Source organism: Mauremys reevesii, linkage group 17 (assembly GCF_016161935.1).
Source record: "Mauremys reevesii isolate NIE-2019 linkage group 17, ASM1616193v1, whole genome shotgun sequence".
Taxonomy (NCBI): Eukaryota; Metazoa; Chordata; order Testudines; family Geoemydidae; genus Mauremys; species Mauremys reevesii.
This window is the reverse complement of record NC_052639.1, coordinates 3126261-3141505: the sequence shown is the minus strand read 5'-3', so window position 1 is coordinate 3141505 and position 15245 is coordinate 3126261. Positions and strand designations below refer to the sequence as shown.

The 15245-nt window shown below is 42.1% G+C and overlaps 1 protein-coding gene across 3 annotated transcripts in view; it reads left to right on the top strand.

Annotated features, from left to right (window-relative positions):
• The window catches only part of NSF (N-ethylmaleimide sensitive factor, vesicle fusing ATPase), a 149140-nt gene that overhangs the window by 46186 nt on the left and 87709 nt on the right, over positions 1–15245 (top strand). For all 3 annotated transcript variants that reach the window (XM_039504284.1, XM_039504283.1, XM_039504285.1), the window contains exons 5-8: positions 784–950; positions 2252–2359; positions 6827–6902; positions 12295–12450. In XM_039504284.1, the coding sequence (XP_039360218.1) occupies positions 784–950; positions 2252–2359; positions 6827–6902; positions 12295–12450 (507 nt within the window). The remainder of the gene's footprint in view (positions 1–783; positions 951–2251; positions 2360–6826; positions 6903–12294; positions 12451–15245) is intronic.

The window sequence follows — 15245 nt, the reverse complement described above, 5'->3', positions numbered from 1 at the left end:
GCCCTCGAAACCATTCCTGAACTCCGTTGGAGGAGGCAACTGCCCTTGTTGTGGACTGAGCACATGGTTGGTTGTTGCACAGAATGACTGAAAAAGACTGCAGACTGTCCTCCTCCTCCCTCCTTCGGTTTGCCCTTAAAGGCATAATTATCATAGGTAGTGTTAGTGTATGCTTGTGCCCAGTGCAGTGGTTTGATTACTTTTTGGTTTTAATGCACATCTTTACTTTTCTCTCTCTCTTTCTGTGTTTTTTCACAGGTGTTTTTTGTTTGATTTAATTTATTTGAGATTATTTTGATAAGGAGATTTATCACATAAACCTATCCATGTAACAAATCATTCTTCTTCAGCATGCAAGCACTTCTGCTTTAACTGTTAAGTGAAGTTGTATGTGAACTTGATCACATACAGTAGGGATTCTGGGGGGGGGGATTCCATTCTCTAAACCTATTGTTGTTTTGTTGCTTTTTTTTGCTTTTTTTTTTTTTTTTTTCTTTTTCTCTTTCTCTTATCTCAGATCAATGAATCAAAGAGATTTGAACAACTTTGAACAACTGAATTAGAATTTTGAATTAGATATATAATATAAATAAAATAAATTATTATAACTTAACTTTTTGGATCAAATGTGAAATGTTTTCTATGAATCACAATCACACTGCTGGCTATATAGTAGTGGTATTCTTATAGCTGGGAGAGAGTATACATCAGTTTAGCATGTTAGGTGCATTGTCAAGGTTATACTGGGATTTCACCATGCTGAAATATGTGGGTTTTTTCCAGTCTCCCCATACACTTTCGACAAGACCAAGCAATGCATCGGCACTATGACAATTGAGATAGACTTTTTGCAGAAGAAGAGCATTGATGCCAACCCGTATGACACAGACAAGATGGCAGCTGAATTCATTCAGCAGTTCAACAGCCTGGCTTTCTCAGTAGGACAACAGGTGTGTGAATTCATTGCTGTCGTTTCCATCACTTCCATCCAACTCTAGTGCTTGAGGTGACAAATATCATACTGTTGGTAGGTTCTGTATTATGAAATATTAAGGAATGTTTAACCAAACTGTTTGTATTGCTGAGCATTCCCATCACTTTGAGACGAGAGCGTGTTGCACTGTCAGAGACTGTATATAACAATAAGTGCTTTATTGTCTGTAGGGACAACCTGAGTAAAGTGGTACAAAACCTGACTTTTCCATAGCCCTCCCCATAAAGAAAACCAAAGCCCTATGAGATCTGGGTTCTGATGCCAACTTGGCCACAGATTTTGGGTCAAATTCAGACTTGATGTAACTGGATGTAATTCTTGTACGACTCTGGGCAAGTCACTTAATCGCTTTGTGCCTCAGTTTCCCAGAAGTAAAATAGGAACATTTGTGGGTCTTGGAAGGTGGTTGAGACTTAATCTATTGCTTTTAAAGCACTTTGAGATCCTCGGGTGTAAGGTTCCATAGAGTTGCAAACATTTATTATTATTTTAAGATATTGGTTTAAATGTTATCTGTTATAAGTGTTGGACCACGGGTCTGTTATGTCCTTGAGGAGATAATGGCTTTTACGAATCCTTATTGTTTGCTAAGTACTATCACTGTGCTCGACTCCATGCCGAAGAGAGGACAGTGGGTCACAGCCTCAGAGAACTTCTGTAATAAACTAATCTGCAGATAAAGATATTCTAAACTATCTGTTCCACAAAATATAGGTCAATGATTTTCTGCAGTTTCCCCCAACCCGTTGCCTGTGATGTTTTATTACACACGTAACTGTTGGCCAGTTTTAAATTTGTCCATCTTTGAAGAATTTAATTGCAAAAGGTGAAATGTTGTTTTGTGTTGTAGAGTAGGATTTTAATTCTCTTGGCTAGTTGTAGTCTAGGAGCGGAGTAATTCTTTTTCAGTCAACTATTTGCTTAAGATGTTGTCCTCCCTCAAATCCTGTTCCTGTCCCTCCTACACTACTCCCACTGAAGTTCCAGCATCTTTTGAACAAGTTAAATTAATGTCAAGTATCAGAGGGGCAGCCGTGTTAGACTGGATCTGTAAAAGCAGCAAAGAGTCCTGTGGCACCTTATAGACTAACGGACATATTGGAGCATGAGCTTTCGTGGGTGAATACCCACTTCGTCGGATGCATCCCCGGATGCATTCACCCACGAAAGCTCATGCTCCAATACGTCTGTTAGTCTATAAGGTGCCACAGGACTCCTTGTTAAATTAATGGTTTTCTTCTTTACCTCCTTCCACAGCTTGTGTTCAGTTTCAACGATAAACTTTTTGGCCTGTTGGTGAAGGATATTGAAGGCATGGATCCCAGCATTCTCAAAGGGGAGCCTGGCACAAGCAAGAAACAAAAGGTAGGGCAGATGGAATCCATGTTAGAAACGAAGCCCAAAGGACATGGGTCTTATTCTCTTCTCATGCTCATCAACTTTACTGACATGCTCGGAATGGAAATGCACAATTAATGTTCCCAAACAACTTAACTCTTATTTGTAGTGGTACCAGGAGGGGGAAAAAAAAGAAACAATCATTCTTCTTGGAATTCTCATCCATATGTTACTCCTGGTGGAATTTTGTGCCGCTGCGCATGCACTGAAAAATTAATCAATTACTTCTGATGGGTAAGCGAAGGGAAACTGCAAGAGCTATCACAAGCCCCTCCCCAGCAGCGTGGGTGCATCATTTCAGATGCCCGGAGGAGCTGGCGGAGAGGCAAATAACTACATTGGGGGTGGGGAGCTGGGGATGCCCTGGCCAGTGGCTTCTGCCCTGCGCCAGACTCAGCTGCTAGTCCTGGTTGGGCTGGGGCAGGGGAGGATGGGACTTGCTCTTCCACTGCAAGGAGCAGCTGGGGCTGGATCAGACCCACCCCCAGAAACCTCCCCGGCTATGCACCTCTCCTCCCCACTTCCTGCCCCCATTGCTCCTCAGCCGCAGGGGGATCACTGTAGGGACAGCTGCTCCCGCATCTGCCCAACCCCTGTGCATCCAGACCCCCATGATGGGGTTCCCGGGGTGCAACCTGGATTGTGGGACCGCTGAATCCTCTCTCCCACCAACCTGGGCTCCCTCTCACACTATGATGCTGTTTGCAAGCTACAAACCTCTGGCAGGTACTGCACGTACACAGACATCCACAGGCAGGGACACACCCAACTGAGTTACATGAATGCTTCTCTCAGCCACTCATGAAGCAACAATAGAGAGGCTTCAGCCAATTCCCCTTAGCTACGCAGCTTTGCACCCCAGAGCTGTGCCGTCTTGCCCTGGTCAGAAGCCTGGCCAGTGCAAGTTCATCACCCAGTCCGCCCCTCCTTTGATGTGGAGAGGACGCACACTAGCCTTTGTAACTGAGCTGAGATTTCCCAAGCACTTCCACCAAAACACACTGTTTTAGGTAAAATATAAAACAGATTTATTAACTACGGAAAGATAGATTTTAAGTGATAATAAGTACTAAGCGTGGAGATCAAAGTTGGTTACCTAAGAAATAAAAGTAAACTTTCAATCTGAGTACTGTAAACTAAACAGGATTTGAATCTAGCAGTGTCTCACCTGACTAGATGATACATACAGGTCACAGATCTTCAATACACAAACTGAAACTGCCTTCCAGCCCGGTACCACCCTCCCCCGGTTCAAAGTCTTTGTCCTCCAGACGTGTTTCCAGGTGTTGAGTTTTTTTGGGGTGGGGAATGAGGCCAAGTCACGATGTCACTTCCCCTCTTTATAGTTTCTTCCAGCTTGCTGGAAAGATATTCTGCTGTGACATGAGTTAAGCAGTCTCCATTGTATACATGCTCTTTCTGAGATGATCGTTGGGAGAGTGGATTCCCTTCAGTGGGCCATCAGTGCATCTGGCTATTCCATTGTTGTGCCTGAAAGGCTGGTTGTGGGTGTTCCCAACCTCACAACATATTTTAGTAACACACACACAGCAAAACTTTGTAACTTCACATACAATGATACAATCCAACAGGATATTAATGTTCAACAGATCGACTTTTAAAATACCACCTCACAAGGCATACTCTGTACAAAACATATAATTATATGACAGTGATGAATATGGGGCTTCCAGTGTGCTGCTTTGAGGTACAGAGTACCATGTACCCCCATACACAGAGCTTCACCTCCTGCATCCAGAGTCCCCCTGCCCCCAGACTCCCCCACTGAGCCCCACCCCTCCTGCATCCAGACCCCTTCCAAGCCTCTCCCCCATGCATCTGGATTCCCACCCATGCACCCAGACTGCCCCCTGCACTCGAACACCCCGCCTGCACCACCCCAAGGAACCCTCCCTCAGCTGGACCCCCACTCCACTGAGCCCCTACCAATATCTATTTTAGATATTGCTAAAGCAGCTACCTGGAATTCCATCTACACCTTCACAAAACATTGTCTAATCCAGGCCTAATCTACAAATGTAACAGTTGGGACGATGGTGTTAGTCATTTATACCAAGTGCATCCTTGTACCCTCCTCCTCTCCGAGTGCTGCTTTCTAATCTCCCATGTTGGAATATACCTCGGGACCAGCACGTGAAGAAATGGAGGTTACTCACCTGTAACTGGAATTCTTTGAGATGTGTGATCCTTATCTGTATGCCACTCTCCACCCTCCTTCCTCTCTGATGCAGACCTTGTCTGATTTTCAGCAAGAGGAGAAACTGGAGAGGTGCCGCTGTTTGTGCCTTTGGGTTAGAACATGGTGAGAATAAATGCAGGTGTGGACCAAAAAACGCTGCTTACTACAAATCTCTGGTCTCAAGCTCATGAAGTGCATGCATACCCACAGGTAGTGTACAGATAGGGACCACATATCTCAAAGAACCTGCGAGCTATAGGTCAGTAACCTCCATATGCAAGTTATCTGGACCTCCTGATTTAAAAATGTCATAAGTTTAGTAGCTTCTGTTTAACATCCTCCAGAGGTATTAGTGGAACGGAAAGAGTGTTATTACTATATGATGAGACTATATCACAATGGAAAGAGGTAAGTAGTGGGGTCCCTCAAGATTCTGTACTGAGAATTCTGCTATTCAACATATTAATAAATGATCTGGAAAAAGGAGTAGGCCGTGCGGTGGCAGAGTTTGAGATGATATTAAATTATTCAAGATAGTTAAATCCAGAGTTGACTGTGAAGAGTTACAAAGGGATTTCACTAAACTTGGTGACTCAGCAACAAAATGGCTGATAAAATTAAATGTTAATAAGTGTAAAGTAGTGCACATTGGAAAACATAATCCCAACTATATGTACAAAATGATTGGTTCTAAATCAGCTATTACCAACATCTTGGAGTCATCATGGATAGTTCTTCATAAGCATCTGCTGAATGTGCAGCAGAAGCCAAAAACGCTAACAGAATGTTAGGAACTATTAGGAAGGAGATCGCTAATAACACAGAAAATATCATAATGCCACTATATAAATCCATGATACTCCCACACCATGAATATTGCATGTACTTCTGGTCACCTTATCTCAAAAAAGATATATTAGAATTGGAAAAACTACACAGAAGGGCAACAAAAATTATTAGGGGTATAGAACAGCTTTCAAGTGAGGAGAGATTAAAAAGACTGGAGCTGTTCAATTAAGAAAAGAGACTAAGGGGGCGGGGGATATGATGAAGATCTATAAAATCATGAATGTTATGGAGAAAGTGAATAAGGAAGTGTTAAGTATCCATTCACATAACACAAGAATCCGGGGTCACCCAGTGAAATTAATAGGTAACAGGTTTAAAACAAACAAAAGAAAGCACCGTGGAATTCATTGCCATGGGATGTTGTGAAGGCTAAAAGTATAAGTGGATTCAAAAAAAAGAATTAGATACATTCATGGAGGATTGGTCCATTAATGTCTATTTGCCAGGATGGTCAAGGATGCAAACCCATGCTCCAGGTGTCCCTAAATCTCTGACTATCAGAAGCTGGGATTGGATGACAGGGGATGGGTCACTCAATAATTGTCCTGTTCTGTTGGAAGACAGGACACTGGGCTAAATGGACCCTTGGTCTCACCCGCTATGGCCATTCTTATCTGTTTTTTTTCCCTAAGTACAGAACAAAAATATTTATTGATTACCTCTGCCTTTTCTGCATTGTTGATAATTCTACCATTCTCATCTAATCAATACCATTGTTAGGATTCTTTTTATTCCTAAAATATTTAAAAATCTCCTTATAGTCCTTAACTCTGCTGGATATAGATTTTTCCTTGTGTCCCTTTGCTTCCCTAATCTGTTTTCTACAATTCCTAACTTCAGCTTTATATTCATTACTATCCATTTGTTACATATAATTTAAAAAAAAAAATTATAGCTGCCTTCACTTCCCCTCTAAACCAGGTTGGTTTTTTAACTAGTACAACCTCCTTTCTCGATTGTGGGATGGTGGTTTTTTGGGCATCTATTAAGGTGTTCTTAAATGACTCAAATTATTGTTCACATTTTTCTGATTGAATTCTTCCTTCAAGATGATTTGGCTCATAATTGTTTTCAGTTTTGTGTAATTGGCCCTATTAAAGCACCAAGTTTATGAGTTACTGGTATAGACTTTATTCTGCTTGCATGTTATGAGTGTAAAAGATACTGCTACAGGGTGTCACTAAGAATAGTGTTAAGGAAGAATGAGAGATGCCTCTAACATGACTTAGCTCACATTTACTTCCAAACATATCCCTTTGCAATGGAGCTTGTTTGCTGCAATCTCTTGCCTTTGTTCAGAGACTTGCTAGGGAGCATCCAGAGACGAATAATTTGAAGTTGAGTCTGATATTAAGGTTTAATTATTTTTGTTTCCTTCCACACAGATTGATGTGGGTCTGGTTGTTGGGAATAGTCAAGTTGCATTTGAAAAGGCTGAGAACTCCTCTCTCAATCTGATTGGTGAGTTCTTCCAAATCCAAGAAGCCGTTCTGAACTGATCCCAGGAATGTAAAGGGAACAGAATAACAACTGATCCAGTGTAGTATTGAAAGCTACTATTACTTTCCAGGGTAGTCATACAAGTCTTTATATCATGGTAGTTGTAATACCTACAGTAGAAGAAAGCCAAGGGTCTTTAATAATAGGAGATATACCTATCTCCTAGAACTGGAAGGGACCTTGAAAGGTCATTGAGTCCAGTCCCCTGCCTTCACTAGCAGGACCAAGTACTGATTTTTGCCCCAGATCCCTATGTGGCAACCTCAAGGATTGAACTCACTAACCCTGGGTTTAGCAGGCCAATGCTCAAACCACTGAGCTATCCCTCCCCCCTCTTTGAGATGCTAAATGATAATAGATGATTTAACTCTCCGGCTGTGATAGCCTTCTAATCACACTAGGCTTGTAGGCCCAATTATCAGCTGTAACAACAGCAGGTGCTGGCATTCAACTTGGAAAATGAGACCCTGATATGTAAACACTGAAGCTAAGAAGCCTAACTAGTATTTTTTTATTTTTATTTTAACTTTAAATAATCTTGGATTAATTTTTCTCTATTCACAGCCAGAGGGGAGCAATTTTAATGAAAGTGACTTAAATCACTTAACCAGATTTAAATCAATGATTTTTTTTTAGAGAGTTTATAAAAGCTAATCTGAAAAAACTGTGCTATTGAAACTTCAGATTAAAATTTATAATGAACGTAATTGTAAAAGCTATTATTTTTACATGCCACAACTGATAGGGTGATTTATATGAACTTTACAAAACTGCTATAGATAAAAACCAAAATATTGAAAATTAAGGTCCCTGAATCTGCAAATATTTAAGAAGGTTTGTAACTTTTCTCATGTGAATAGTTCCACTGACTTCAACGGGGATGTGCTAGAAGTTAAGCATGTGCATGAGTGTTTTCAGCACAAGGCACTAAAATTGTATTTTATTAACAAGTCTCTTAGTGATATAAAATGTCACTTCAAAGCAAAATTGCTTTAGTGTTAACAGTGAAGAATGATTTGGACTCTGAATTCATTAACAGAGTTATTGTCTTTATACACACAGGCCAAAATTTTCAAAACCAAAAGCCGAAAGTTAGATTCCTAATGGTTTTTGAAAATCCCATCCTGTAGTGCAGGGATTGGCAATCTTTGGCATGCGGTTCGCCAGGGTAATCACCCTGGCAGGCCAGGCAGGTTTGTTTACCTGCCGCATCGGCAGGTTCGGGCGATTGCGGCTCCTAGTGGCCGCGGTTCGCTGCTCCAGGACAATGAGGGCTGCGGGAAGCAGTGCAGGACGAGGGATATGCTGGCCACTGCTTCCTGCAGCCCCCATTGGCTTGGAGCGGTGAACCACGGCCAGTGGGAGCCGCGATTGGCCGAACCTGCAGATGCGGCAGGTAAACAAACCAGCCTGGCCTGCCAGGGTGCTTACCCTGGCGAACCGTGTGTCAAAGGTTGCCGATCCCTGCTGTAGTGCCTTTGGAGCACAAGTCCTATTGAGTTTGGAGCAAAAGTCCCGTTGTCTTCAGATTGCAAACCCGAAGAGGAGTATGGTTGAAGCATTTCAGCTTTCTTGACTTGTGAAAGTGGTGGTGTTAGTTGCAAATATAGTGCAGGATATTTGCCTGTCAATTTTATACTGAGTTGTAAACACAATAAAGATGTTAATGAAGCTCACGACTTGTCTTTTAAAGCATAGTTGAGCATTTAAAGCATGAAATTTATTGGCAGAAAAAATCTATGTAAAATCTGAAATTCTGCTAGCAATTAGGAAACTAAACAAGTTCAAAACATCCATTTTTACAATCTTAAATTACTAAATGGGAAGAAAGTAAAGAACTAGGAACATATAAATAAAACATCTGAATTAAATTTATTTTTGCATCATGTGGATGAAGGAGGTGCGTTTAGTTTGGCTCAAGTTCTGAAGCATCTAATTTTAACCTTAGTGATTGAAGAAAACAAAATCTATGAATTCCAATATTTTTTAATTAATATTCAAAATTTGAATTAATAGGAGTTAATATTTTTGAAGATGTGAATTCACACACTAATCAGTGTTTGCTACATTGGCCAATGGACTGTTGGTGCCTCGATACTATGGTGAGGGTGCCTTATACTTCCAAGAGTCAATAAATAAATGCACTTCTATCTAATGTATCAGCTGATGTATTAACTAGCTGGGACTAAAAATTCGAACAAACAGAAGTGTCTCTGAAAATGAAAGAGGAGACCCTGGAATGTATATTAAATTACAAAAGGAAAAAAAATCTGTGTTTAAAAGAACATTCATGTTGCAAGGTCAAACACTCAAAAGTTAGGAAATGCAAGAATTAAGGCTACACATGCCCTTAATTTGGCCCCCTTGCGTGTGTGCATTCTGGTAATCCTTAATTACAGATCACATGCTTCTTCCTCTCTAGAGGATATTTAGTGCCCAGGATAGACAGTATTCACTGAATGTGTAGCTATTCAAAATGTCCTTTTATTCTCATCAGTGTGTGGCCTCAGGCCTTAATTACTGAGCTGCATAAAGGGTAATACATTTATTTTCACAGCGCTCCTGTGGAATTAGGTAGTGGTGATATCCTCGTTTTACAGATGGGGAATTGATGCACAGAAGTTAAAGCCAAACGTTTGAAGTGCCCATTAATTTTGGGTGCCCAGTTTGACACTTGGAGCCTGATTTTTCAGAACAGTTAGGATTTTTATAGTACATTATATTTTCAAAGCACGGGTCTCTCTGGCTTAAATTGGAACTCAGACTGCTCTGCACTTCTGCAAGCCAGGCCCTAGTGTCTCGAATTGGGGGCATCTAGAAAATGAATTACTGGCCACTTATGGAAAGTTTAGTTTGTGCTAGGTACTCTAGCAGAGGCAGGGGAGAGAAACGAGTTCTCTGGGGCGACAGCCAACTCCCTTAACCATGAGACTGTCCTTTTCTCTTGCAGTCTCCTGCTTCATTCACTGCACACATTCCAACTTCTGCAACAAATGAAGCGGATGTATTCCACTTAGCCACCTCATACACTCTAGAAGTTTGACTAATTCTCTGAGTACTGAATAACACAGGGGTCCTGGGGGGGCGGGGGAGGAGGGAGTATGTGACCATGTAATTAAAGACTATCTCATAAAGAATACATTTAGGGTGGCTGAGTTAAAGTTGAGCAGGCAGTCATTACATATGCAAGGTAGGAGGAATTACATAAAATCCCCTTGATTCATAATACAGTTCCATAGGAACAGCTGAAAGGGGAAATGTAAAAACTTCAGCTTACTGCAGCATGGCAAGCAGTGATATTTTGCTAGCCTAATGATTAGGATCACAGTTGATGAGTGACCTCCAATCTCTATCACAGCACATTTCTGTGTGGAGTGTGGTCTAGCAGAGCAGAGGACTAGGAATTGGGATTCTTGGCCCTGTCACTAAAAGTGCCCATGAATAAAGCTGCAAGTATGTCATGGAGGTCTCAGAAGTCACCGATTCCCTGACTTTCCATGACCTCTGACTTCTGCAGCGGCCGGTTTAATTGGCTCAGGGGCAGGTCAGGCAGCCTGTGCGCCAGTCGCACTGGCTGCCGCGGGGGCAGTCTCAGGTCACCACGTCTCTCTCCCCCATCCCCACCCCGCAGCACCAATGGGGGTCGCAAGCTGTGTGCCTCTGCCTGCCCCCCGCAGCACCAGTGGGAGTCCCGGGCCATGGGCTGCTGCCTGTCCCCCTCACCCCAGCACCAGTGGGAGTCTGGCTGGGCCACACGCTGCTGCCCGCCCCCCCCCCCCCGCACCTGCGGTGCCCTTGGGCAGCTCCCCCCACCCCAAGTTTTAGTTGGATATATAGTAAAAGTCATGGACAGGTCACGGGCCGCAAATTTTTGTTTACTGCCCGTGACTAAAACCTAGCCTTGCCTGTGAACAAATCACTGAATCTTTTTGTGCCTCAATTTGCTTATCTGTCAAATTGACACCTCATTATTAGCACCTTAATTGGGACGTTATAAGGCTTAATAGTTTAATGTGCTCTGAGAGCCACTGATGCACACTGTTCAGAGTGTTATTAATAGTTATTACTGCTAGGTAAAACTAACCCAGTGATTGTACTTTTCAGGCAAGTGGCAACTGAGCACTAATTTTTGAAGTGGGATCCGCCTTTGCTCTGCCTTTTTTAAAGTACTGTTGTTCCTTACTTCATTTCTTTATTAATTCCAGTTATGTTGCCATTCCTCTGCAGAGGTGTGTTAGGGAACTTCATATGTCTTCATTTTGAAACCACACCGCAAGCCTATATCCAGGCTCTGTATCTTTGAGGGAGTTAGTTTCTTACTGCTATATAGTGAACACCACATGTGGCCAGCAGGGGGTAGTCTAGGCTAAGGATAATTAAAGGAGCGAGCAGTTTGTCTGAGTGAGTCTGCAGTCTTGCTGATAGGTACAAGTAATAAGAAAATAAATATACAGTCAGCCCATGGAAACAGTAACCAAGAAATCAGATTTTCACCATTAATCTTTTGCTTCCGGGTATTGCGGTTATTAGACATACTGTATTAGACATTTTTGGTATCAGAAGAATTGTTGAATTGATCCTCAGTGGCTTGTATCATAGAAGTTAATGATGGTGCCTAATAAGACTCTCATCTACTGCAGGATGATTTCCTAGAATATATTTGCTACTGTCTTGTCAGCCTAATTTTAAAGGGTGTATTCCAGTGTTGTTATTGTCTCTGCACTTGGCTCTCTCAGTGATTTCAGTTGCCTCTCTGACCTTTCTCTATCTTCAAAAATGGCTAAAATAAAAACACCCTGAATGCTGCAAAGGACCCAATCCTGGGAAGTGCTGGAAGTCTATAAGAAAGTGCTGAGACCCCTCGACGCACATTGAAATCCATGTGACTTGAGGGTGCTCAGTACCTCGCAGGATCTCTCTATGAATTCTTAGGATTGCTACCTCTAGGTTTTCTCTGATTGTGAAATTGCCAAGAAACCCGTTTGCAAAGCAAAGGTCTCAGAAGAGTGTGTTGTTTCATGCAATGCCTGCAATGCCCATTACAAATTGAATGGAATGAATTTAAAATGAAATTAGATTGTTTTGACAGCTGGCAGCTCAGCTGTACTACTACTTTTTATTATAGCTTTTAGAGCTTAATATAAGCAGTCCTCTATAATGAAGGCAACTATTTAATGCACAGTCTCCTCAGCCCCCATAATGGGAGTAGGAAGTGCTGTGTAGTTTGTCCTCGTGGTGGTTTTTATAAAACTGTTGCACATGGACTACGAAACCTGCATTTTCTCCAGTATATCAGTCTGTGGCTATAATTTGGCTGTGCTTAATTCCTGAACTGGCAATGTCTTTTCTACAGGTAAATCTAAGACCAAGGAGAACCGCCAGTCAATCATCAACCCTGATTGGAACTTTGAGAAGATGGGGATAGGAGGTCTTGACAGAGAATTTTCAGATATCTTCCGCCGAGCGTTTGCCTCTCGAGTTTTTCCACCAGAGCTTGTGGAGCAGATGGGTGAGTACAGCACAGCAGAAATACATCTGGGGTACAGGCATTCAGTTCCATTTATGATTCAACAGATCAGATAAGAACTAAATGTGTGATAATGCTGTGACTCTGAAATTATTTAAGCCTGGGAACCCTGGGGAGAAGGAAAGTGTCCTCTCTTCCCACTGCCCCCAAATCTTAATACTATTTTTTTTATTGGACTGTGCACACTTAAAAACAATTGATATCTAACACTGGAGGCTATTTTGTCTTATGTGTGTTTTTTCTGTTGGGAACTATGAAATCTCCTTTATTCTCAATGTGGGAATGTAACTGATTAATACTGATGGAATCATATGCTGTTTTCTTGGATTATGAGCAGTGGGTTTTCTGCTCAAATCAGATACGGTCATCTGTTCTTTTTATCAACCTTGACTTCTGTATGATATCCTGTTACCAATCTGTTAGTGGTTTCACTACAAAAACTATAATCTCTGGCCCCTGTTTGAGCTCAACAAGTCCTGGTGCTGAAGAATGCCCATTTCTTCAAACAGTAGTTGCAGGTGATGCCATGACTAACTTTGGTTCCCTTTGTTATGTTGCCAGAGTGTTTTTAAACCCTGGATCTGCAGCTGCCTGTTTTTGATACCTGTTTGTCAGCTATGCAGTTTTGTATACTTACTTTTCATGAATTTTTCCTTAAAAGCAATGGGATTTTAAACCCAGAAATCTCTTTGCGGCCTAAAGAAGTGTCCTGTTCATCTGTTGCTGCATGTACAGTTTCTTTTTTTATTTCCAACACTGATGAGATTTATGCAAAACATCAAATCTAATTTCAAAGTGAGAAGCATGATCTGGCTTGAATTGTTGTAATAGAAAACCTGACCTGACCGCTCAGCTTTCACAGCTAATCAAAAACGTATGTGATGTCAAATTGGGACGTCCCTGTATAGAAACGCGGTGAAAGCCATTAACCAGTATTCATTCTCACACAGGTACTGGTGTGAAGATCATGTACCAGATTTAGCAAATCATTTGGGACGCCAACTCCTTTCAGTATCAGCCAAAGTGCTGACCTGTGAATCAGATCAGAAGCCACTTAGATGTCAATATAGGCCAGGTGAAGCAAGAGCTTAAATTCTTGTGCAGCTTAGCCAGAAACTGGAGTCCCCATTGTCAACCATCCAGCTGCGAAACCTGATTGTTGTGGATGACACTGTCTACTAAGGAGTGGCTTCATCCTATCAAGCACATCATGAGCAAAGACCTTTCCAGGGACTGATGTCAATGAGATCAGCCTGTAGCTCCCACACTTGGTGTCAGATCCTTGGACAGGCAGATTGATGTCTTTCCATTCGGTGGGTACTCTGCCTGATGCTCACACTTTTAAAAACAGTTGATGGAGACCAAGGCTCCCTGGTTACAAGGCATCTTTGAGCAGCTGGAATGGAATACCATCAGGTCCAGCAGCATGTCCATTCTGTACATTTTGGATGGCCTTCCGTACTGAGTGAGAGAAGATCAGCATTCGTCCCTGGGTCATGTAGCCCTGGACAGTCATCAGCAGGGGTGTGATTCAGCATGCTTTCAAAATTTGTTTTACATCTGTCCAGGACTTCATCTGTTGATGAGCAAGTAGAGCCGTGTGGTTTCATGAGGATGTTGGAAGACTGTTTATGGCTGCCAGCCAGGAGTGTGATAGCTCTATAGGCGAGATGCAGATTGTTGTGTTTTAGGCTGTCCTCTGCTTTGTTGACCAGAATGTTGATGTAAATCTCATGGTCACGTTTTTTGCCATGGCCCAGAAAACGCCGGTTAACCTTTACGTTGTTGGACGTCTCCCTGCTTCTGCCTTTTTTGCTTAATATTCAGCGGTCTCTTCAGAAAGCCAAGGTTTCTTGTGTCACTGTCTGAAGCAGCAGCTGATTGTTTCAAGTGGTGGTGTGTGATGTAGCATTACATATACCACGCCAGGTGATGGCCACCTCATGCAACAGGATACTAAGGTTACGTATGTGATCTTTGATAGCCTATGATGTGTATTTCACAGCTTCAGCAGAGCCCTTGGAAAGTCGCTGGACACTGTACTGTCTGGCTTGTGAGGAGTTGGGAGATGCAATTGGAACTGAGTGACAACTAGTCTATGATCTGAGTTTACTGGTGCTTCTGCACAGCTGAAGACTTTGTGAGATTTCACTACGGAGCGATTGATGATGATGATGTAGTCAGTTTCTTTCGTGGTATGTCCATTGCTTGAAATCCGTGTCCAGGGATGGTTATTGAGATGCCAAAAGCACTTGGTACTACTAATATTTAGCTTTTCCATTTATGTAACTACGATCAGTTTTCTAGAGAGTGGAAGCAAAGAAACCTAATCAGTTAAGTATAACTCACCTCTTTGCTCCCACTGTGATACAGACATGCACGTGTGCAGCTGTTCACTGAATAAAGGTTAGGCTTTTAATGGAACAGAGAAAAAATGATGGACACTGGCACTAAGCAACTTAAACTTTTACTTTTCGAAATGACTAGAATGCATCATCTTCACACCAGAGATGCAAAGCCCCTTAACCCATTGCATTTGAATGATGAATTCAGCTGAGTTTAACAGAAACCTCAGAAGTAAACTGGAAAGTTTCATCTTGGTTCCAGTACAACTCCACCCACATACCTTTCCCAGCTGGATATTGAATGACCGCACACTAACCAGTGGAACACCAAGATAGGATTATATTACCAGAATATTCTCATTGGCTCAGAGTACCCTGAGAGCAAGACACTGTTACTTAGCAACTACATGGAGCAGCTAGCTTTACCAGTGT